The sequence below is a fragment of the Pinus tabuliformis genome, chromosome 1_1 (assembly GCF_031772625.1).
Source record: "Pinus tabuliformis cultivar Carrire ecotype Pingquan chromosome 1_1, CPIR1, whole genome shotgun sequence".
Taxonomy (NCBI): domain Eukaryota; kingdom Viridiplantae; phylum Streptophyta; class Pinopsida; order Pinales; family Pinaceae; genus Pinus; species Pinus tabuliformis.
In genome coordinates, this window is record NC_142297.1 from 698,011,499 (window position 1) to 698,038,121 (window position 26,623).

The following is a 26,623-nucleotide window of genomic DNA, read 5'->3' on the forward strand; positions in this document are numbered from 1 at the left end:
TACATCCTATAGAAAAGTCAGAATACATGCATAGAAAATAACAAAATTTTGTTATGCTATAGTATCATATGTAGATAATACATAAGTTATTTCGAATATGCTGATGCACATTTCACAAATGCTGGGTAAGTGTAAGATTGCAGATAAACTATGATTGCAGATAATTGATCCAATTTTCGAGATGACCACGTGATGACAGAACTCAGATAAGTTAAAGCTCAAAGTGATTCTATGATAGGGTAGTAGCCCTGATACTACTGGAGGGGTGGAGGTGTTACCCACCGTTTATCCTCCGGAACCTGGAGTCATGGGAGGACTGTGCGAGTCACGCTCCCCTAGACGTGTGATGATGACTGCCGGATGCCTACTGGGAATCAGGTCGGTATAGCCGACGCTGTTACCTTTGTGTTATGAATGGTTAGGTCAATAAATTGACGCCATGGCATACTCTAGTAGAGGACGGATAGGATGGGAGCAGAAGAGATTAGGGAGGATAGGATGAGTTTTGAATAGCTTGGGGTCCGGGATAGAAAAGGGCATGTCCGTTAAAACCTTGAACCTAAAGCTCTAACTTCGGGACGAAGTTTTCAGAAGGGGGAGTGTATGTAACAACCCATTAATAAAATTTTGGACCTTAAAATTTTATAAATATATATCTATGTATTAAAATTTATAAAGTATGTGGTTAAAACCTTATAATATGAATTTATAAATTATATTAATTAATTTTATATCATACATAATTTAAATATTATAAAATATACTTATATCATATATAGTTTAAACATTATGAAATATACTTTACATCATATAGTATTTAAATGTTATAATATATATATATACCTTAAAGCTTTATAGCAGGTATAATATAAACGTTATACATTATGTTATTAAAACTTTATAAACATCATGATGAAAGTTATAAAGGTATCAGTTTAAAAACGTATAACGTATGCTGAAGTGTGATATTCATAAATGTAGGCTACCCTAAAAATCACCTTATCCCAGCCATTAATAAAGTCAAGGAATCAACTGAACATTGATTGCTAAACGCAGAAGTCAGTGGAAAATATCCAAGAACCTTGAATGCAAGAAAGGCGGTGGCTGCAAGTGGGAGGGCGGCCACCGCCAGACCAGGGGTTAAATAAAAGGGTCTGAACCTGAAGAAGGGGGAAAAAAAACCAGAGAATTAGGGATTCATCAGCGGGAAACCAGGAGAAGTAACTTTGCAGTGGAAGAGTCTTGAGTGATCTGAGTTCTGGGCACGGAGGGACAGAGAGCCTCTGTGGAGAGCTTCTTTGGATTGAGCAACCAGGTTGCTCATTCTGGTAGGGTGGTATTGGCCATCCCGAAATTGGATCAAATCAGTCAGCAGTTCAGGAGTACCAGTTCAGCAGCGGAATCGGAAGTCAGCCAGCAGCTCAGGTAGGTACAGATTACAGTTTCATACATTACTGTTTTCAAATTTTATGAGTATTTCTTTTTATGGTTGCTGTAATGCGAAATTAGGGTGCTACAAACTTGATGATTTATTGATTAGAGGGGATTAGCTACACAGATAGTTGCATTAATCCAATCTCTTAATATATGAGCAATTCAGGAGCTTATAGGAATCAATTGAAACACAAATTGTTCCTACCTAGATATCTCTGTAAGTCATAAGCATATGAAGAAAAACATGATGATTAAGTGTCTGCAAAAGCTTCCTTCAAAGGTGGCTTCCAGGTTCAAAGTAGTATTAATAGTCAAGACTTTACAAGCAATGAGCTATGAATCTTGAACTCTGAACCCATAACATCTCGAGAAGAGAGTTATTTATACATTAATAAAACTAAGAAATATCCTAAAACTGATTAAGATTTATTCTAGGAAAGGAAAAGATCTCCATGCAAGAAGATAGGGGCAGCTATTGAACTGCTTCTTTCTATCCCTTTTATTCAGGTTGTGATGGCTTTGTTTGTTTGATAATTTTCCCTTTTGGCTGATCGATTGTCGGTATCCTTCATGCTGATAGATTGCTTCATTTAACCTTTTTACCTGATAATGCTTTAAACTCTGTTTAATATGATTTGACCTGGCCGAGTGACCTTTACTGTGATCTTTTCTACCTTTACTGTGCATTTCAGTTTTATTACTGTGTTTTTCAACAGTAAAATCTTCATATTTTTCTTCCAACTGTTACACAGGCTTTTTGTTTACAAACCTGGAACAACAGTCTTTACCTGCAAAACACAGAAACTTATTAAGAAAAACATGGTGACAGAGGAGGTCGTTCATGGCTTTGCTGAGCTTTAAAGGATATCAGATGGAGTCCAGGGCATATTCAGAAGGCAAAATGATGTTTTTTTGGCCGTAGAGGCTTATGCAGGCTTCACTGTGAAAATAGGAAAAACAACGCAAAAATGGTCTTTTGGCGTTTAAATGGGAAAAGCAGTTTTCCTTTTGAAATACGGCGTGAAGTGAACAGTAACCATTTGTTGTTTTGCGGGAGGCAGTTTTGTGATTCTTCGCACTGGTTTAAAGGCATTGGCGGTTTTAGGGGAGGGTCACCCGAAATAACTTAAACCTGACAAATAGAAATGGAGGACGGTGGAATATCGCTTTTCGAGTGGGTAATGACCATACAAAGAGCTTACCCGAAATTGTCAAGGGCCGTTGTATCTAAAGGATTTAGATTGGATGGTGGTGGAGTGAAGGAGTAGCGTGGAGGGTCTGGGTGATTAAATATGGTGGTAATGGATCTATTATGGTTTAAAACTGAGTTTAACGGAGTTTTATGGTTAAATATAGGCTTAAGTTAATTCTTTGTTTTAAATCATGAAACGATTTTACAAAGAAAACCTTTGCAAAACACATATGGAGGATTTGAAAATATATAAATTGGAGTGGATAACGATATCGGGTCTGGGTCTATTCGCATATTGCAATCAAAGTTAGGTGGGGGTAGGCCCACCGCAAAGGAATACGATAAGTGGCGGACGTGACATAGAATGAAATATGACATATGACTGTGTCGGGTCCGGGTCTATCACAATTGGAGATCGGAATGCGTAAAGGGTTATGGTAGTAGCGGGGAGCTGCGATGGAGGCGGATGCAATGTTGCAATAGATTGAGTTATATATAGCGTTGGGTCTGGGCTTCCATATCAAAGTTGGAGATCAAAATACATGGAGGGTTATGATTCAGTCGGGAATTGCGATGGAATCAGATGCGAAACAGGAATGAAACATGATATATATTAGCCTCGAGTCCGGGTCTATGACATATTGCATATCGCAATCGGGGAAAGGTGCATTCATATGAAAAGTTGCGATCCACAAACATTTGCGATGTGATATTTTAATAAAATACATAGTTTTTTAATAAAACTAAGGTTTCGGGGTATGTTATAAAAGGAATTAATATTATACGAGAAAGGGGAATTTTAAGGGTTTAATACATAAATTAGTATTAAAATGAAATATGAGTGGAAAAGGGAAATGTGACTAAGTATAATGCTTTTTAATGAATGATTTGACTTTTCATATAAGCATTTATACTTAGGGTAAAGATATTTTTATGGGTTTTTGTGTAAAAATGGATTTTACATGGAATTTTTACTTTTCCTAGGTAAAAAGGGCTTTGACCTTAGGAAAAGGGATTTTTATGGAAATGAATGAATATGAATGTATGAAGGGGAAATTAGTAAATATATGAATGAATAAGGATGAGGGAGGTTAATTAATTGATGTTGTAGACCTTCATTTGCTTTGTGTAATTGCCTCCTGGACATAGAAACATATGGTAAAACATGATAAATGTAGATTTGTCCAATCAATCATCAAACTTCTGCAACCTTTCTTCTACTTACCCTTTGCTTAACCTATCATTCTTTCTTCACTTAATGGGTGCATTTAAGCTAGCAAACCCTTTTCCTTTCTTTTTATTTACAAAAGCAAACTATCTAAATCTACCCTTATAACCTCCAAGGGCTCAAATTAAACTAATGAGCACCTTATTATTCTCTACCTAAATATTGATCTGCCAAGATTAAATAGTTTGGCCAGATATTTATTCACTAACTATAACATCAAATCTAAAGCATGAAGCAGTCAAGATTAAACTATTTGACTGTCGTGGGTTATGGCATTTAAGACAAGCTATACACAACCATTATTTTGCAGAAACAGAGTAGCATCATTTAAACTTGCTCACTTTCATAGTTTTTTTGTTTTATTTTCTTTCTAACCTAACATTTTCTTTTTTTCCTTAATTTTTTAGAGCATCTACCTAACATTTTCTTTGATATGGACATCATTATCAAGATATTTTCTTTTACTAACATTTTATTCACTATTATTATGTCCATATCCTAACTTAACATTTTTTCAAATATTCTATCTTATCAAAACCAAAAAATGCTACAATAGGGCCCTTGATTTGATTTTAGTAGAGGGGGATTCACATTATCCAACTAAGCTCTCGCAGAGCATATAACTTTAAATCATACAATGAGCATGTATGTTGAAGAACTAAGAGATGCTCGGGCACTGCATGAGTTAGTGACACATATTAGATTTGTAGCTTGTGAAACCAGATTGTAGCTAGAGAGCTTGTTCAAGTTTTTTGGAGAAGAAGAACAAGCTTCTGCAATTCCCATCAAATCCTACGAATACATCGTTCATTCATGTAATGAGTTTTTGGAGAACCATAAACCAATATCAAGGAGTAAGTGATTTTCAAAGGCATCACGTTTATCGATACTTTGCATAGAATCAACAACAAGACAAATCCATGTTGAGAAATGGAAACAAGAAATTCCATTTTAATTTGTCCTTGAATTAAGCTGTGAATTAAAATAGAATTATTTTCTCAGGAAATTTGAAAATAATTAATTAAGTTTAATTAACTTAATTAATTTAGGAAATTCGAATTGGAAGTCTTTTAAAAGACATGTATATGTTCTCCCTAACTTATAGGAGCTAAGGATGAGTTATGAATGAGTTGTAATTAGTTAACTTAGTTTATTGAGCTAAGTCTAGTTAAATTAGTTCCAATCAGTTTTAGGAACTAACAGTGAGTTGGGACACTTATGACCTAATTAGTGCTACTCTAGTTAACTAAAGGTCCCACCATCAGAAACTCATGCATGTTGGTTCTGAGAAAGACCTAGTTGAGATTAGAGTGTAGGGACAATGTACTAATTGTTGTAGATTATTCTGAGTTGCACGAAAAGTGCATGCAATCAGGAACTGATCTTTGAGGGATTCCACTATTTTTAGAGGCTTTATTTCCCTTTAAATACAAGCTATCCTTCATAGCAATTACACATTGGAATAGAGACTTGGAGAGCTTGTGAATTGGTTAATCTTTGGCCTTGAGCTTGTTTATGAGTTGGATATTGAATATGATGAGTGCTGGGATTGTTGTTGAGAGAACAAGAATTATAATTTCATCCTGATTTTCCAGATTAATACAAAACAAATAGTGGGGTTTTGAGCTGTGGCTTTCCCTAGATATTTATTGTGTTATGTGCCTTTGATTCTCTTCCTCTATTGATTCTTGTTTTCTTGGTGTTTATGGGCTTCCACTGTAAAGATTAAAAGTATATTCTTGTCTTTTGTTTTAGTATATTACACGAGCTTGTGAATCTACAAGATTTTCTACATGGTATTAGAGCAAGATTGTGTTTTGGGCCAAGAGTTTTTAGAGAAGTTCTGAGAAATTCTATGAAAAATTTTCAGAAACAAATTTTAGATTTGGATTCCTTGGGAAAATATACCCAAATTCAAAAAAAAAATTGGCCGAATCGGAGTCCGGATCAGGGAGATATCGCTGATTTAAAATTAACTCTCTAGAGGAGATTTCAAAGTTTTGAGTTTCTGGGTTACAAGTGAAAGTTGAATTTGCATACATACTTCAGGATTAGCATATAGCATTCCATGGGTTGAGGCTTTAGTATTCCTTGGAAGGAAGCTCGAATTTTATAGCCTGGAGGGACATGATGGAGGTTGTGCTAGAAGATAATGGCTTGAAGGAATTCATTGGTCAAGAAGTCCCCAAGCTAGCAGCTACAGATGCATAGAACTTGGCCGAATAGAATAAGTGTGTGGTGAAGGCAAGGAAAATAATCCTTAAGGGAGTTCGAGACCACATTGTCTCGAGTCTCCATGGCAAGGAAACTCCACATGGTACACTAGTAGAAAATGATGAAATTAATGACTAGGTGACTAAAAAAGTTAGTCACCACAATTATTTCAAGTGAATTACTACTAAATTTGAGCAATTTTAAGTAACTGAACTAAAAATGACTGACTTAAATAACTAATTTAGTCTATGGATAAAGTACACGACTAGATAATAAGTGATTAAACTAAAAGCAACTAACTTAAATGACTAATTTAGTCTAGGATTAAAATATATGACTAGATAATAAGTGAAAATTAATAATGATTAATGTAAATGACTATTATAGTCAAAGAATAAAAATACGACCAAATAACAAGCACAACAAGTATATGAATTAAACATTTATGTTAGTAATTTTTAATTGTGTCACTCCAGAAATGGAAAATTTCAATTTTGTTACCAAAGTGTTATGTTTCATACAAGGGTCTTTGAATCCATCTGCAGTGCATATATATATATATATATATCTATATATATATATATATATATATATATATATATATATATATATATGATTAAAAAAAATCCTATCCCTAGTTATTATTTAATGGTATATGAACCTTTGTTAATGATTTAATTGTTTTTAATAGTGGATAGTTGATAAAGTCAGTGATGAAATGAAGCTCATTTCAAGAAAATCAAATTGTTAATTTTTTAATGGTATATGAACCTTTGTTAATGATTTAATTTTGTTAAATTTTTAATGGTATATGAACCTTTTCTAATGACTAATTAAGTGTTCCCTGATGGGGGTGATCATTTTGGGGGCTAGTTGGTGGTGCATTAGATTGAGGAGCGAGAGGGGCCTCCACACGCCACATGAACGCAATGAAGAGTCATCAGAACCCATACCCCGCTCCCCGCGAGTAGTGTTTAATACCGCACAGGGACTGCATGCAGGAGGTCATTTGTAGGTGTTGGGCGATGAGGAGAGAGTGTCAGAAGAGGATGAGGTGTGGTTTGTTTGCGTCCTAGCTCAGGCTATGGTGTGGGGCAACAGAATAGGATGTGACCATCAAATGCGGCTGGGAGGGGAATTGGCACCTGCATCAAGCATGGCCATGGGATTCAGAGGAAGATTTCACTGTCCAACATAAAAAACTATTTGGTTCTAGGACTGGAATGCGTGGGCCAGGAGCATACACAAAGTTTTCCTTAGTCTGGCTCTATCTCTGGTTCGAGGAAGCTCCACTGGATAATCAGTTTGTTGGGGAGAACAACTTCAGGTGCCATCTTTGGGGTTGTTTGAGCTCTGCGGACCCTGAGACCTCTTGCATGCCTTCCTTCTTCTTTGCTGGTCATGGTCATGATGTTGGTGATCGGGACTTTGGGCTCTTTCTTAGCCAGATAATATTAATTTTCACTTTCTCTAGTACAACAAGTGGAGTTTTATTTAAGTATTATCAATTCAAAATTTCATGGTGTGTTTCTCTGGTCAGGTAGTATGCTTCCTGTGGTGGTGTGGCCGGTGGTGTTGGTCCTGGTTGTATGCCTCAATAGTGAGTGCCTACTTGAAGGGGGGGTGCCAACCCACGTATGGATGAATTCCAACAACATGGAGAACCTAACTCAGACTCTAAGTTGATTGAGAGTCGCCACTCTGTTGTGGACCTGACCCTGTCCCCAGTTCACTCATCAGGCCACATAGATGCTCAGGTCACCTTGGATTCCATCGCGACCCAGTTGAATAACATACAACTCAACATTGATACACTGAGGGAGCAGAGGTACGATGACAGAAACGAATTGGTTTCTTATATCAATGATCTCCAGCATATGCAAAATGAGACCCTCGACTTGGTGGAAGGTCTCTGATGTCAGCTCTGATGCAGAAACGACCATATCCGTGCCCTGGAGACTCTAGTGGAACACATTGATTATCATATGCATGAATGCGTTGCTTTCTTTGTTGCACCTCCCACGTTTCCTGGAAATACCCCTCCTTAATGTTTAATTTTGAGACATGTAATTTTGATCTTTTTGATCTAAAAATAACCATAGACATCAGATGTATTGGCTTATCTTCAGGCTTCTTACCATTTAGAGCAAGGCTTGTGCCAACGCTTAAGCCCGCGACACTATATTTTGTTGACACTTTTGCTATGATAATATAATGAATGTTTTTGACCAAAAAAAAGATTTAATTGTTTTTAATAGTGGCTAGATAAAGTAAGCGATGAAATGAAGCTCATTTCAAGAAAATCAAATTGTTAATTTTTTAATGGTATATGAACCTAATTTGTTAATAATTTCATTGTTTTTTATAGTGGATAGATAAAGTAAGTGATGAAATGAAACTTATTTCAAGAAAATCAATTTGTAATTTTTTTAATGATATAAGAATATTTTTTAATTTTTCAATGGTATACGAACCTTTGTTAATAATTTAATTTTTTTTGATGGTATATGAACCTTGTTAATAATTTAATTGTTTTTAATAAAAGATAATGGATTAATAATTTATTTATTTTTAATAAAAAACAATGGATAAATAAAATAAGTGATAAAATAATTTCAAGAAAAAACACAAAAGCCTTTGAAGATGGTGACTAAGCATTAATATTAATTAAATTTAAAATAAAAGAAAAGAAAAACTATAATAAACTCATTTAACTCTAAATAAAATAAAAGCTATAATAAACTCATTTAACTCAAAATAAAATAAAAACAAAATAACAAAAACCTGGAACTTAGACTCACAGCTAAAAAGAAACTAAAAAGAAAATTAGACTCACAATAACCGAAAAGGCTAGGGACTGAAAGGCATGGTGAGTGGAAAACTAGCTATGAAAGCCCAATTTTGTGAAAACTTGGTATGAAAGCCCTAGGAACGAAAACCAAAGATTCTTACCCTGCAAAAACTTGCTATTCTTACCCACGAAAACTTGCTAAGAACCTTATTTCCATGAAAACTGGTTATTGTTACTGTGATGAAGAGGTCCACTTTAGGTTTACCCTAGTTCTAAACTCCATGAAAATAGGATGTTTTGTCCATGAAGATGGATCTTTTGGTGCCAAATTGTTGCTGTTGGTGGGAGGGTTTTGATATATTGTGAGAGATTTGAGAGAAATCCATGATGTGGTTAGAGATTTTTAGGGCTTGCAAAATTTTCTATATAATTACAGCCTCTGTCATGGATAGAAGAGCATTGGAGAGAACTTGGAGGCTTTTGAAGAGGCGGGCAATAGCTAACTCACAATTGAAGTCTACAATTTTGGAGTTGGAATCACAAGTTAGTTGGATTTATGGGTTTACATGCATTTTTATTACCTGTTATTGTGAAAGGCAAGCCTGTGTTAGTTCTACAATTTTTTATTTTCTTGTGCTAAGGGATCGATCAGAAATGAATGTAGAGTAGAGTGGGCTTTGTAGGATTGGGCAAAGAGTTACATCGATTCTTTTGGCTTGAATGCATTGAGAAATTAAAATCTTTTCAAATCTAGCGATTCCTTTGGTTTGAATGCATTGAGAAATTGAAATATTTTCAACTGCACTTCATCAAGGTGTAGCTACTATCTCCAGTGTGAACCTGAATGGTATCTCATGTAATCCAAGTCCTTCACATAATTTCGACAATCATTCTTTGTCTCCAATGCCTCAGCCAAACCTTCACGGAGTGTTATTTTTTTCTACTTAGTCTATGGTGGTTTACAAACCTTATTCCCTTTGGATTATGGGGACTTCATGGATTCCCTTGATATTGGATCTCTTCACAAGAAAAATGTTCTTGACTGTCTTAGAATTGACATGAACTCAGTTAGTGATGCAGCCATAATCATATAGATCCTTGTAGAAATTCCACACTGATCAGGGTTTTAACTATGCTCTTACTAGCCCTGAAGCATTGACTCTAAATGTTTTGACTGGAATTTTTCATAAAATTTTTTATGAAAATGTTACCTGTAAAAAATTCTATTTTCCTAATTCTATATCTGAACTTTAAAGTTAGAATCATAATTGTAGTTATGAAAAAGTAAATTTAAACTAGTTTTATAGACACATGAGAGTGTTTTTTCAGTGATTAAGCACAAGGGCTAATCCCTTTTTATGATGTATGCCCTTTGATTTCCAGGATGGAAGCATTGTTCTCAACTATTAGGCTTACTCATGATGTGTTACTTTGCTCACTATGCTTATGTGATAATTTTTCAAGAAGCACACTTTATCTAAAAACATATTAGAGCAGGTTGATCTTAACCAACTCTTAAGTGTGAAAATATCCTAACAATAATGTCTATTCATTAACGCTCAATCAAATACTAACTGAATCCATATTTTTGCACATAGGTGTTGTTTGAACATTGGACCTTCAAAACTCAAATCCCTAAATAAAAATAGCTCTGAATCCATGGGCACCATACAGAGTCAAAGTTTCCTCATGCACATACCTACAACTGAAAAACCTTTTGCTGGTTGCAAAATTTTAAACTGTTGTCATCTCCCGCTTTCATTTTTTGTTGCATCCTTCCTGCTTATTTGATCTTTCTAGATATTTTTTTTTGTTGATCTTTCCAGATTTTAACAATAAAGTTTTGAATATTTTCCTTTGTTATAATCTTCAAAACTTGATCACTTTTATCATGATTTACATTGTCATAAGACTATGTTTTCTTCTACGGGATTTGTTTCAAATCTTAAAAAAACGTGTTTTTAATCTGGTCTTGATCAAATAAAGTTTATGGAGTGTGGACGTGTACAATATTTTTGTCAAACATTTGTTCAGAATGAAAATCAGGACAATTCCTTCTTACATAATGTCAACACAGAGCCTCATTTAATGTCCTAACACACTCGATGCTTATTGTATCCCTTCTCAATTTGTTTTCATATGTTGATTTCAATGTAGAAATATTAGGTGGTTCTGGAAACAACTTCCAACACACATTTATCATATCTATGTCTCTCCAAGCAGACTTGTCTATTTTCCAATTGCCAACACCAAACTCAATCCCATTATGAAAAACCATGAGTTCAATACCTAGAATGGTAATGTACCCTAGATATAGCATTATGTCATTTCATATTTGATGCCTCAAGTTTATCATCTTATTTATATACATACACCGTGTAAGGAACCCTGTTATATCGTTTACCTACAACTGACACAACTTTTGTTGGTTACAAAATTTTCAACTGCTTCCATCTCCTCGTTTTCATTTTTTACTGCAACCTTCCTGCTTACTTGATCTTTCCAGATATTTTTTTGTCAATCTTTCCAGATTTTAAAAATAATTTTTTGATTCTTTTCCTTTGTTATCTTCATAATTTCATCACTTTTATCATGATTTACATTGTCATAAGACTTTGTTTTCTCTAATGGGATTTGTTTCAAATATTCCAAAAATTTGTTTTTAATCTAGTCTTGATCAAATAAAACTAGTGGAATTTGGACATGTACAATAATTTTGTCAAAGATATGTTCAAAATGCAAACCAGGGCAATTTCTTCTTACATGATGTAAACACAGAGCTTCATTTAATGTCCTAACACACTTGATGCTTATTTAATCCCTTAAGTAGACATGGCGCAAGGGTCTATATAATCTATTTTCAAATCATCCTAGTAACCACACAAGTAACCCACTTAGGTTAGCTACATATCTCTCACTATCTAGTATATGTAGGAACATTTTCAACAATTCATGGACTTCATCTTCCACTAAAAATATAGGCAAGATCAACCATTGGTTTGTTTGTTAGGCTATAATTGATAGACTATCTCATGCATCCACAGTAACTGCATCATGGGTGCATACCACTTGCCACGTCAATTCAACCACAACACACAAATATCCATTGTGCTAGACTACATTTCACTTTGGTGCTTTTTGTAGAGCCCTATGAATAGGTCCCTAATCTATGAATCCCATATCTACACAAGTCTTAGCTTCACACTTTGTTGATGTCCTAAACTAAAAACATCATGTAAACACAAAGCCTCATTTAATGTCCTAACACACTTGATTCTTATTTTGTCCCTTAAGTAGACATGGCGTGAGGGTCTATATAATGTATTTTCAAATCATCCTAGTAACCACACAAGTAACCCCCTTAGGTTAACTACATATCTCTCAATATCTTATATCTACCGGAATATTTTCAACAATTCATGGACTTCATCTTCCACTAGAAATATAGGCAAGATCAACCATTGTCTTGTTGGTCAGGCTATAATTTATAAACTATCTCATGCATCCACAATAACTGCATCACGAGTGCATACCACTTCCCACATCAATTCAACCACAACACAAAAATATCCATTGTGCTAGACTACATTTCACTTTAGTGCTTTTTATAGGGCCCTATGAATAGGTCCCTAATCTATGAATCCCACATCTGCACTGGTCTTGGATTCACCCTTTTTTGATGTCCTAAACTAAAAACATCATGTAAACACAGAGCCTCATTTAATGTCCTAGAACACTTGATTCTTATTTTGTCCCTTAAGTAGACATGGTGTAAGGGTCTATATAATGTATTTTCAAATCATCCTAGTAACCACAAAAGTAACCTCCTTACGTTAACTACATATCCCTCACTATCTAGTATCTGCAGGAACATTTTTGACAATTCCTAGACTTCATCTTCCAGTAGCCATATAGGCAAGATCAAACATTGCCTTGTTAGTCAGTCTACAACTGATAAACTATCTCATGCATCCAAAGTGACCGCATCATGGGTGCATACCACTTCCCACATCAATTCAACCACAACACACAAATATCCATTGCCCTAGACTACATTTCACTTTGGTTCTTTTTGTAAATCCATATGAATAGGTCCCTAATCTATGAATCCCACATCTGCACCAGTCTTGGCTCCACCCTCTGTTGATGTCCTAAACTGGAAATATCATGTAAACGCAGAGCCTCATTTAATGTCCTAACACACTTGATGCTTATTTTTTCCCTTAAGTAGACATGGTGTAAGGGTCTATATAATGTATTTTCAAATCATCCTAGTAACCAAATAGGTAACCCCCTTAGATTAACTACATATCTCTCACTATCTAGTATCTGTAGGAACATTTTCAACAATTCTTGGATTTCATCTTCTACTAGCCATATAGCCAAGATCAAACATCGCCTTGCTGGTTAGGTTATAATAGATAGACTATCTCATGCATCCACAGTAACTGCATCATGGGTGCATACCACTTCCAAAATCAATTCAACCACAACACACAAATATCCATTGTCATACTAGATTAAATTTCACTTTGGTGATTTTTGTAGGGCCCTATGAATAGGTCCCTAATCTCTAAATCCCACATCTACACTAGTCTTGTCTCCACCCTCTATTGATGTTAGTGTAGAAATATTAGGTGGTTCTGGAAAAAAATTTCAACACACATTTGTCATATCTAGGTCTCTCCAAACAACCTTGTCAAATTTCCAATTGCCAACACCAAACTCAATTCCATAATGAAAAACCCTCGGTTCAGTACCTAGAATCATAATGTAGCCTAGATTTAGCATTATGTCATTTCATATATGATGCCTCAAGTTAATCATATTCTTTATATACATACATATAGGAAGAACCTAGAATAAAATGGAAATTCATTATAAGTAGTTGAAGTTGAACTACCACATGAGAGTACCACTAAGATTATATTTATTTTTGGCTGTGATTTTATTGATGAATATTTTCATGATAAACGTTCAAGGGACTGAAATTGTAAGACAAGGTTAAAACAAGAAAATAAGCCTAATGAGAAACCTAAACCTATTTAGGAAATTAATAAAAAAATTATTGTTAAAAACTGGAAAGATCAAGTAAGTAGGAAGGTTGCAGCAAAAAATGAAAGCGGGAGATTGCAGTAGTTTAAAATTTTGCAACTAGCAAAAGATGTTTCAGTTGTAGGTATATGCATGAGGAAACTTTGACTCTGTAGGGTACCCACAGATTCAAGAATAGAAACTTCTAGCACAACCCATCTATAAAACTCTTGACTGTTATCTTGGAAATGATAATTGTTTAATCATAAGACTATATATTTGTAAGCATAGAAACTACTAGCATACAGGACATTGATTTCTTGTGCAACAATGTTGGAGATAAAGTTAGTGGTAGAAGAGCAGTTAGAACATGAGAATATTCTTGACAATCTAGATAGAGCTTCCTTGTCATGTGCTAACAAGATTGAAGGCCATGACCAACTTCTTCCTCTACTTCCAAAAAATATTTTCCTTTTGCTCCTCCTCCTGGTTTTCTAGTTGGAGTTTGTTTTAAAAATTGGAAAAGGAAATTGGTTGTAAGAAGAGTCTTCTCTCCATGATGCTTCATTAGACTTCTCATTGAAGTGTTGGATGTGATATCAGTTTGTGGTAGGCTACAAGCTTTTGAAAAATCTCTTTATTCTTAATGAGCCTACATTTCTTAATCTGAATAGCTTTGATGTAATCAAACTCCTGTTGTTGTTGAAGATCCTGAAAAAAGAGTTTGGTGCATTTATCCCTGTCCCTCAGTCCTATGGAGTTTTGCCCTAATTTGTACACCTTTGGCTTTTGTACCCTTAGCATTTCTCACGACATGCCTCGATCATGGTGCTTGTTTTTCACAATCCAACTAAGGATAGGTATTAGTATTATTATTCTTATTATTAAAAATACATTTATTATTATTGTTAGGAGTCATATTATTCAAATTATTACATATGTTAAGAGAATTATTAGTTTTCTTATTATTATTATTGTTAGAGGTATTATTAGAGAAATTATTATTAATGAGGAATTTATTATTAATTAAATTATAATTAGTAAGAGAGTTATAATTGGAGAGGATATTATTAAAGTTGGATAAATGAAGGGGAGGAAAATAATTGGGGACTTAGGAAAACAAGATTAGGATTAGAAAGGTTGGAGATATTATTATAATTAATAATATTGTTAGGGTTATTTTTAGTAAAAAATTTATTAGTGATGGAAGAATAGGGATCGAGCGGGAGAATATTAGAATCAACATGTGAGGACGAGGGGGATTTTAGGTGGGATGAGGAATGATAAAAATTCGACAGTCCAATGGTTATGAAGATGGATTAGAAGGGAAATCAATGGATTATAGGTATCAACAACATCGTTCCCAGAGGTATCAACAACAGTAGGAGGGTTGATCGGGAGAGGGGTTGAGGATTGAGAACAATGAGAGGGATCAATAGAAAGGATGGCCTGCTTCAGAGGGTTTATTTGATCATTTTATCTTCATTTCTTTTCTTAAATCAAGTTTCCTATCAATTTGTCAGTGCTACCCCGGCATCCGCCCCCATCACCGCCGCCTCTTGCAACAACCCCTCCAGGTAAACTTCTTGTAGTATTTGGTATTTGTTTCACATAGTTTAGCATGACAAGGAATATACTACTTAATTTAGTAAGGGTTTATATATTTTGGGTTAAATAGATCATACCCATTAACTCTGTGCAAATTTCAGAAGGGAAAAAATGTTATGTAATTCTTAGGATAATTGTGGGAGTAGTAGCCGCGATGATTGGATTAATTGTAGTGATTGGAGCTTGCAAGTGGAATTTTTTTACTCTTCCTGAATGGTTTTCTTGCAGCAAATGTGTCAAAATTGGTAATCATTCAGTTTTTAGATTTCGCAATGAAACCTTTTACTTTCGTGAAATTGTAACTAGCTTAGCCATCACAGTTCTGCATAATATTGATTTTTTTAGCTTCCAGGAAACATTGTTCTTCTGTTTGAAAATCACTTGCAATTGTAGACATGGATCCAAGCCCAAGAGCCAAACTGAGTAGCCAAGCTCGGGACCCTGTGTTCCATATTGGTAAGATTCAGCGGATGTAGTTGCTCGTGTTCCAGCAATGGCACACTCATTCAGACCAGAGGATGGAGCGATGGGACAAGAGTCATTCACTACTTCGGCCCATGCTCCAACGCGACCTGCAACTGGATTGAATCGCCGGTCCACCTCACTGCCAACCGATGGTACGCGTCGAACCAGATCTTGCCCGATGGTCGGGTCATTGTCGTAGGGGGGCGCAGATCGTTCAATTATGAATTCATTCTGAAAGCCCCCTCTGACAGGGCCTTCCAGCTCCCATTCCTCGTGAAGACAAACTTAGTGGGAGAGGAGAACAATCTCTATCCCTTCCTCCATCTCTCGTCAGATGGAAATCTCTTCATTTTCGCCAACAAGGATTCCATCCTCTTCGACTACAACAAAAACCAGGTACTAAAAACCTTCCCCACCATGCCTGGAGGTGGCGCCCGAAACTATCCTTCGTCTAGTTCTTCAGTAATGCTTCCCCTGGAGTCCCCTAATAATTTCCAGAAGGTGGAGATCCTAATCTGTGGAGGAGCCCCGGATGGAGCTTTTATAAAGGCTACTATGAACCAGACGTTCGTGGAGGCGTTGAGGAGCTGCGGGAGAATGGAGATCACGTCTTAGAATCTGCAATGGGAGATGGAGGACATGCCCGGCCCCAGAGTCATGGGCGACATGCTCATTCTCCCCACTGCCTAGATTCTCATAATCAACGGTGCCAGAAATGGCACAGCCGGCTGGCAATCTGCCCGGGAGCCTGCATTGAGTCTGTTTCTCTACACACCCACAGAAGCATTGGGCAACAGGTTCACAGTCCTGGCTCCCACTAAAATCCCAAGGATGTATCATTCCACTGCCAATGTTCTGCCCGACGGACGTGTTTTAGTAGTCCGGGAGAAACTCAAACTATGGATATCGCTTCTCCGGTGTCCCGTTTCCCATGGAGCTGAGAGTGGAAGCATACATTCCTTACTATCTGCATCCCCATTACGATTCCAAGAGGGTGAACATCACTACCATTTCTACGAGAGAGATCAAATATTTCTACGAGAGGGTCGAGTTATATTCAACGAATTCTTAACCTTCATGAAATAATGAAAAAGAAGTGATCAGAACAATAGCCAAGGGAAGCAAGAGAATAGTGGCATTTTTTTAATCCAAATAAAATGTTAGTGATTCAATATAGCACAATAATATTATATTCAAGTTTAGAAAGGCATCATTTATTCCTGATTCGGTTTGTCTCTATCAATGTCCTATAACTATATTTACAAAAAATCAAATATACAAAAGATGCACACTCATCTATCTTATATTTTATAGAACCAGGTGGTGACAATTCTCACATACCTGGCAAGCTATAAGTAGTATTAATATGAATGAGTTGCTAATTTTCAACCCATGCATGCCAACTGAGAACTGGGGAACCTCTGGAATGCAATCTCCTTGACAAAACGCCAAGGATAAATAAGATGAGGCCAAAATGTTTGTTTGCCTCAACCATGAAGTAGGGCAGTGGAAAACAATGTGCTTCACAAGGGTATAAACCTTTGAAGTTTAAACCAATGGTCTGTAAGCCTATGAAACTGCAAGATGATTCACGGGGGTCGTATCAATTGGATAGCTACCCAGTACTCAGAGGAATGTTGCAAACTCTTGTAGGTGAGTTAATGCATTTTGTGCTCGTAGATCAACCATAGAGGCTTCAAAGTCAACATATAATAGATAGTCAAAATATTTTGAAGTCCCATTGTTCCTATCATCAACCACCCTCACTGGACGCTTTATCTGGGGTCTACCTTCAATCTGATTAAATTAATATTTCTAAAAGCAAATACAACAAGTGCCTTGAAAATTGCCCCAAGTCTGTCCTCAACAGTGAATACAATGCTTGTCTTGAAAGGTCTGTCAGTTCGTGGAATTATTGGATCCCTGGTTAACATCAAGAAGTGAGTAACATTGTAAAAATAATCCTGGATCCCATTTAAAAGAATATCAAGGCCATAAATCTCTACAGCTCGAGCACTTGCAACAACTCTTGTATCTCTATAATTATGGGTGGCTATAAACTTAGCAGCACTTGTTGTGTCATCCACATTTTCCAGTGCAACACCCAACTCGGTTAAAGCCTTCTCGCATTTAGCAAGAGCCTGGGGATGACTCACAACAAGAAAATAATGGAGTTTCTCAAGAAATCGGTGACAAGATGCATGTTGTCTATAGGAAATAGAATGCAGATGGAAGGGAGAATATTGTATAGACTCTTCACAACTTGACTGAAGAGGAAGTTGTCAAATTCAATGAAACTTGGGAAACGCATGCAACAAGTTCTCTCCCTGGATCAAGAAGTAGATCAAGGATGCTGGAAGGCAACGGTAGTGGATCATCTAGTAGACCTCAACTTCGCTTTCCCTCTACTGAAGGTCATTCATATGCACGACCTGGAGTTAGGCGATATTAAGATCTTTTGTTGTTTAAGAGGTTACATGAATGTGTCTATCAAGTCCTTTAGAGAATGGACACTAAGTTGGTGATGAGATAGAGCAACCAAAGAAACACCTAAGAAGAATATGAGGTTTTGCTTATTCGTGTTCATGGTGCTGCTCTAGAAGATGATTATGAAAAATGGTTTCTGTATTAAATGCTATGTTTGTTTAGGTTACTAGATATGAATGATATCCCTTTTCTAATACCCTGGGGTTGCCCCTAGTGCTTGAGAAAGGCCAGATCACATCATTGTCACTTGGAAGGTACAGTGGACTTCACTGTGATTAGATTTAATTCAGGTCTTGTCAAATTTTCCATTTTTGTTGTCAATTGTTTCATGCTTTTAGGGTTGATTTTCGAGTTTTTGGGGCTAGTTTCAGCGTTGTGGTTGGAGAAAAACTTCTTCTATGGAAAGTTGTGTTTTTCTATAAAATAAAGTTTGCAACTCGCTAGATTTACTCATAGCCCAAAATAATTGAAGCTTCTTGTTTGACCGATATCTTGGAAAGACAAATCTTAGGTGTTATTGATTTGCTTGCAGACATCTCTTTGAATAAATAGAAATGACCTTAAATGCTACTATATATAAACCTTGTGACCTTGTTTTTCTCGCACCTCCTTAAGATATAGACCCAAAGATTGATTTGCTATGCTTTTATGGGTCATACTTTATTTTTTTGTATGCATTTTGAAATTTTTTTACACAATTTGAATTTTTGTTGCCTCCAAATACTACCTAAACTGGCTTTCTCTATTTAACAATCCTTTTTGTGATTAGGAATAATTGGAAATATCATTCTTTTCCTTCAATAATTTATATATATTTCTGGAATTGATAATTATAGTCGAACATTTATTGTCATTGATGTCATTGAAAGATCAATATCGTGAAGGTTGTAGCATGAAGCCGTCACCATTTGATTTTATCAATTAGAATATGAGAAGCTGAGATCGTAATTGTCTAGGAATCACTTATATCGACCTGTTGCACACCTCCCTCAATAAAGTGGAAACAAGTTTGGAGAGCCCTTGATTTAGGGGTATACATGAAAGATTTGGGATGAGGTTACCAAATGGTGAGTGACACAGTTTGTAGCTATCTTTTCTCCCTTTTCTTATTATCTATTGAAGTCGAAGTAGGTGTTGTTGAGTCGATCTCTATATCTCTAGGTTTGCATTATTTGTTTGGTACAAAATCATAGTCAATTTCTAAACATTCCTACGATAGCTACAATAACATCTTCAGTGTAAAATTCTTTACCCTATGTCATACAGTCAAAAACTTACAACATATGAAACAACCAAAATATATATTTCAATGCTCCTCAAAATATTAGGCATGCATGGAAACTTTGACATTTTCAGAGAAACTCCCAAACAACAACTTCATGGGAAAACCTTGCAACCCTGAATTTGACATATTTTCCTGCATCCCCCAAATAGTAGTTTGATGGTGAAATCTTACAACCCCAAACAAATATACCTTTCTTCTTGTCTCCTTCAAACAAAAGACCTTAATCTACTTTGTGCAATGTTCATCAATCTTTGATATTTTCATCTATAACTTTGGCTCCAACATTCCTTCAATCAATCTTATCATAAATTGCTGAGGTATCTTTAGTGGTTGCAACCATTGCAACATATTTGGCTACAACGTCTTTAGGAGGGGGATGATCAAACTTGCAAGTTGCACCATACTTGAAAGTTCCAATTTTCATATAGAACGGGTATGTAGCCTCAACCTCTTGTCCTGGGAATCCTGCAAGAGTCAACTTCATAAGTTGTTGAGCATGACCTTTGTCAAGTGCTCCTAGGGGAGGATGGTCAAATTTATAGTTTACACCATATTTGCAAATATGCAATTTGATTTCTTCTAGCCACGTCCTTCCTCAACGAGCATTGCCTACCTTACTGCCTAACTTCGTACACCTACCTGGTCCTCCTAGGCATGCACATATTGAACTTGAATATACTCAATCATCGAGTTTAGCTTGAATCGATTTGGGATATGTGTAGCGACCGATTCCATTCGGCCTCGATTTTCATATACATTTCCCTTTTTTTCTCATAATCCATTTCAAATTAATGGGTTTTTGGATGATAAAGAATCGGGTCGGGTGGAACATGTTCCCATATCCAAACCATTGCAAAAGCTCCCCCACCTCAAGTTGGTGGTGTAGGAAGTGCACATGCCTTTACTATTGATACACTAACATTAAGATTAGCACTATACACACTAAAACTGAGGTTAGTTTGAAAATAACATAGTTGTTTGCATTCCATTTTGGTGTATATACATGTTTCTTTGTAAGTAAGTAAGTGTGGTGGGGTTATCTCGTAGACCAAAGGGGGAAAATGGAGGTACGAAACTCCTAGAGGGGGAAATATTTAGGGGCACCTCAGAGAGGAAGCAACACTAACTAAGAAGGTAAGAAAGAAGAATATGAGATCTCACTCAAAATTCAACAAACTTAACAATTTTCAGGATTTAAGAAATTTAAAGGAGGGCTTGGTTGGTTTGCTTTGTTTGAATCTCCCAACCTTGATTTTAAACTTCACATGTGCTTTTAGGGTGGTTTTGGATTTTTAATTTCAATTTTGATCAGGATTTCATTCTTTTTTTTTTTAATTATTTGTGGTAGTTGAAGGAGGTTGTGCTTTCTATTTTTTCCAATATCAGAGAGTAGAGATAAAAGTTCTATAAAAGAGAGATAAAATGACACAGATACAAGTCCAACTCCAAAAATCTGTTGTTTCACAGCAACAACAAGTTGTTGGGAATGACAACAACAATCTGCCTAATCAATTCCTATCAAAGTTTCTGTATGTGGGGAATCTAGACCTCAGTGTTACCGATGGCCAGATTTATGGGCTCTTCTAGCAGATTGGTCTCGTTCTCTCTGTTCGCATCTACAAAGATATCAGCACCAAGAGTTTTCTTGGATACGCCTATATCAATTATGGCATTGCTGAAAATTCTAGCAAGGCTTGAGATTTGCTGAATTTTATGCCTCTTAATGTAAAGCCCATTTGGATAATGTATTCACATCGTGATCCCAACATCCACAAGAGTGGATCAACGAACATGTTTATTAAGAATCTTCACAAAGTAATAGACATTAAAGTTCTCTATGATACTTTCTCTGTGTTTGGGTCTATTCTCTCTTGTAAGATTGCAACAGATGTATTAGGACAATCTAAAGGATATGGATTTGTGCAATTTGCCTACTAAAATGTCAATGAGTAATTTGGAGCCCCATTCAACGTCTAGTGAATAGATTTTATTCTTGATGCAAAGTTGGATCCTTTCTGTTGAAGCTCCATCCTTTTTACATATATATGTTTATGCCACAACATCCCTGGTAGTATGTCCTTTCAGGGATAGTGGTAAAGCTTATTTGATGTAATGCTTACTGTATACTTTTGGAGAGATGGAAATTGGATCACATCCACCTTAGTTGCACTGAGAAAGAGCTGAGGTCCATGCTAATAGCCTAGACATGGGCGGGCATTGTAGTGTTTGTATGTCGATGTGATGGGACATTAAATATAAACAATGCATTGACTACATGAATATGACGTTCGCACACACCCATCTATATTCATGTTTGATATTGACCTGGGGGTTCCTAAGCTTGAGGATCTATCAAATGCACACAAATCACCGAGTTCTGAAATATATAAATAGGAGATATGCAACTTCAATCTTCACAAACTAGGAAGTGCATCTCAGACTCGGGTCTATATAGATTTGTGCTTTATGTAGGGGCAGTAGAGCATGACACACATCCAAATTATTGACCCATTTATGGGAGTTGTTGGGTCTATTAATCATGAGGAGCTAGGAATTGATTTTGGAACCAAATGGAAAGAAGAGAAACTACAACAAGACCATGAAGCAAGATTCCTATGCATTGTTTAGTGGGTCTCTAACACCCAAAAAATGTGGCAGCATTGGTGTTTGGGTCTTTAGATGTATTTATTTCTAGAAATTTAGGATATAATGATTGTAATCTCTGTGTACAAGGGAACAATCCTACCTCTATGTAACAAAGATAGAGATAATGTGCTCAGAGGAGCCTTAGTATGCATGTGGCATTAATCATTGGCTAGAAACCATGGTTTGGACCTGTGTGTTGCATTAAAGATTAGAGGAGGAGCTAATAAATAAAGAGATTGTGTTTATGATGCCACAGGTTGTGTATTCATGTTCATTTATGATATGCTAGAATTAGGTATTAAATCTCTCTTGATTCCTCCAATTATAATGTTGTGTGGCAGAATGTATTTCTTAGTTGCTAATAACACTTTTTCAGATCTTGAGAAGTATTATTGGACTTACCTGTGAGCTAGAACAGGGTGTGTAAATCTACACATGTGGAGACTAGAGGTGTCTTCATCAGTTTTGCAGATATGTGCTTGTAGAAGCCATAGGATCCACACCCATTTGGAGTTAGTTCCAAATTTGTCTAGTGTATAGTAAAAAAAATTGCATCATTTTTGATATTAGAGAAACCCCAAAAACATCCCAAAGGGGAATCCATTTGAATTGGGAGACGGTAAGCATGAGGAATGTCGGATTTAGAATGAAGTGAATGATCCCTGTGAAGACAAATGGTAATCGAAGCCAAATTCTAGTAGGATGAGTTGAAAAATGAATAGGATACTGTGAGAATCATTGTTAGAGGTGTTGATCCCACATAAAGTTAGCATCCTTGGGCTCATGTAAGTATCAAAATATTATCTTTTGATCTGCATTTCATCTTGTTTAGTTTATTTTATTAGTAGGAGTAATAAATAATTTTCCACTACTACAAAAATTTTGTGGATCCATGCGTTGCCACAAAATTCACACATTTCTATAGAATTGACTCACTGCTACCCATGGGAAGTTATTGGGATTTTCAAAGGGAGATTCACCATGCACTACCCTTGGGAATTCATTGAGACAACTCGGTAGGAGGTGAAGTGCCACTAAGATTGTTGAATACCACGTGAAATTAATAGTTTGAGGGTCAATTGTAAATCTAGTGAATTAACTAAAGAGAGTTTAGTTCCAACAATTTTCAATGGGAGAAGAGAAGGTTCAAATCCAATTATGAAATAGGATACAAGGTTCAACTCCAATTCTGAAATAGGATAGAAGGTTCAACTCCAGCTCTACAATATAATAAGGGGTTCAGCTCCAACGAACTAAAAGAAGAAGAATAAAATGAATACCATCTCATGTTTAGGGAAGTCTAAGACTGATTGGCAGTTTGATCATGCTAGTCTAAAATAATATGAATTGTTGAGAGACTACAACCTCTAGATTGCATTTCACAAGCTCAAATAAAGATATTATTCAATAAGGGGTTAGGTTGTCCTTTTGTTTTATGTTATTTCCATTATTAATTATATCATATTTAGTTTTGTAGCATCTATATATTGTGGCTTCTTAAGTACACTACTTTTGTGGTCGTTGCACTCTGCGAGTGCCAATCTAGTTTTGTCGATGTATTAGGGAATTATAGAACCATATCATGCATGCAAGGTTAAACTTTGGTTCAAAATTTGTAGAATTATTAGAACTAATTCTCTCTTGAAAGTTGGTTTCCACAAGATCAATTCTTGTGTAATTGTGGTAGCAAGGAAACAGGTAGAGGGTTGTTTCAACTTGAATTTATTGAAAGAAGAGTGGTGGGAGGTAGTGTAGAAAGAAAATTAGTTCATAATAGATATGCAGACTCTTTCCTCTTTATAATTAGGGACTCCACCAGCCCTTGCCAACCCAAGGTTACATCTGGTTGCTATGTTAAAATGAATTTTAATCATATCATCCTTAGGATATGATGAAGTAACATATGGTGTCACATATATGGATATGCAAGTAAGCACTGTCCAAACTATCCCTAAGGTTGGTAGTGTGAAAGAAGCACCCAAAGGAGTGGTCTGAATATGAGAATGGAGCAGATGAATGCTTTGGATACTCTCAAATCCATTAGTAGGGAATTTCAAAACATTTCATTTCTACAACAAAGCCCATGGGTATGGTATCCTAAAACCTGTAAGTAGTTCAATCGGATATATCTATTGTACTTCCTACGATCTGCTTGCATTTTGTAGGAAGTACAATAGATATATCCGATTATAAGTTTTTTTTTTCCAATGTTCCTTAATTTAGGCCCTCCAATTGTAGGTTTTCTAGTATTAAAATTTAATTAGATATGATATATGTTATCTTCCATGCATTCATGGAATGATTTAATAACTTCCTTACTTACATTCTACTTGTGGATATATAGGTCAATTATACACTTGGTCGTGAGTTCATATGTTAATGTGTCACTCTCTTAGATCATTTTATAGTGTATCATGTGGGTTATGCACTGAGGATGATGTTGCACAGGGGAACTTGTACCTACTTTTGGGATGCATACTCTGGATTTTTCCGCCCTTGGGGTTTGTAAGGGGAATTTCCCTATTTTGAATGAGACATCTATGAGGATGTGTGATCCTCTCCCACAGTGTCTAAATGTTTCTTTCCATAAAATGGGATGTTTGGGAGACATATTATGATGGTTTTTGGGACTTATCCCAGATCCTCTAGATGGTTCTTACCAAAAACAAGGAGTTTTGGGAGATTTGTTGGGATGCTTTTGAGGACATTTGAATACCCACTATTGAAAATAATGCCCATTTGGTTCCAATTCTCAAATACAAATATTCACCAAGTGGTTCTACATTCAACCCTGGACACAGGTTATCTATGCATTGCATGTGTGAATGCTATGTAGTATGTTTTTGTAATGAGGACTAATTACCTTCACAGTTTTGAATCCCATGTTTGGTAGGTTTGTGTATCCTATATCAACTCTTTCTTTTGGGAGAGTTATAACATCCATGTATACAATATCTTTAAGATCTATTATCTAAGACTTGTTACTTTTTTTTAGTTACATTAGATCTATTATCTATGGCAGTTACTTTTATTTACTTATATTATAACACTATGTTCTAGAATATTTGTTTTTAAATTTTATATTTCTTTAAAATTTTATATGTTAAAAATATTTTTGGTTGTTCAATTGAGATTTGGGGTTAACTCTTAGCCATCCTTGAAACCTTTCCTCTCACCCACATCCCTGAAACACCATGCAAAATAGCGCAAGTTGTTCATCAGTTATAGGATTTTGTATGCAATGTATTCATTTATTCAAAAAATAGAGATTTCCCCTTTTTCCCACTTATCATTTGGAAGTCTACATCATTTTAATTTCCTCCCTTGATTTTCTCCTTGGGTTGATCATCTAAAATTTCTCTAGTTACAAGTTTATCCCACATATTCCTTACCCCTTTATTTTCCATTCATTCATTTTTTCAAATTTATAAAGTATAATAAAAGAGATATGGAATTGTATCTCGGGTTCTATTAAAACTTCCATCTTATCTTATGAGTTTTCCATTTTCACATAAGACCTTCAATAAATGGAAGCACACATCAATAAAATATGTAGGATCAAACTTTGAGGCTTTGTGAAAATGAATCAATTATTTATTCTTTCTATTTCTTAGAGTTTGATGGATTGGGACAGTGGTGGACCATGTTTCTATGCTTTCCCATTTAAGTTTTTTGTTTATCTAGTTGTTCACATGCATTCATTTTTCCAAATTTATAAAGGATATGAAAATTGTATCTCCAATGCTATTATAAATGTCATCTTACTTTTTGGGTTTTACATTTTCACATAAGACCTTCAATAAATGGAAGCACAACTCAATACGGTATGTAGGATCAAACTTTGATGCTTTGTGAAAATGTTTCAATTATATATTATTTATATTTCTTGAAGTTAGTGGATTGGGTCATAATAGCGTACCATGTTTCGATGATTTTCTATTTGTCTGTTTGGCTAGTTGTGGTAGAATACTAAAACTACAAGTTGTTATATGGTTTCTAGATAGTTAGCTTAGGATTGAATTTTTTCAATCAAATTACTTAAGATGGTAGTTAGCTTGTTCAACATAAAACTGATTCACATGGTGTTGATGTATAGGGAGATTTTCTGTACCTATTCCTTGAGACAAAGAATTCTATCACAATGTCAGGAGACATTGGTGTGGAAAAAAACATTAATCAAGAACCACCTGGCAACATTTAGGCATTAGTTTAGATGAAGAGTTTCATCTTTCTTATCCT

At 35.6% G+C, this 26,623-nt stretch overlaps 1 protein-coding gene across 1 annotated transcript; it reads left to right on the forward strand.

The window, feature by feature from the left end:
* Positions 1–15,173: 15,173 nt before the first annotated feature.
* Positions 15,174–17,052, forward strand: LOC149215387 (aldehyde oxidase GLOX1-like). Its single transcript, XM_089389706.1, has 4 exons — positions 15,174–15,262; positions 15,417–15,470; positions 15,993–16,574; positions 16,680–17,052. The coding sequence occupies exons 1-4, from the start codon at positions 15,174–15,176 to the stop codon at positions 17,050–17,052; spliced, it is 1,098 nt and encodes a 365-aa protein (XP_089245832.1).
* The last annotated feature ends 9,571 nt before the right edge of the window (positions 17,053–26,623 follow it).

Bases quoted from the DNA above. Each gene is read 5' to 3' on its own strand.
- LOC149215387 (XM_089389706.1), top strand. From the start codon at position 15,174: ATGATAAAAATTCGACAGTCCAATGGTTATGAAGATGGATTAGAAGGG. The intron at 15,471-15,992 runs GTAAACTTCTTG...CTCGTGTTCCAG, and splicing joins TCTTGCAACAACCCCTCCAG to CAATGGCACACTCATTCAGA. The intron at 16,575-16,679 runs GTCTTAGAATCT...CAACGGTGCCAG, and splicing joins TGCGGGAGAATGGAGATCAC to AAATGGCACAGCCGGCTGGC.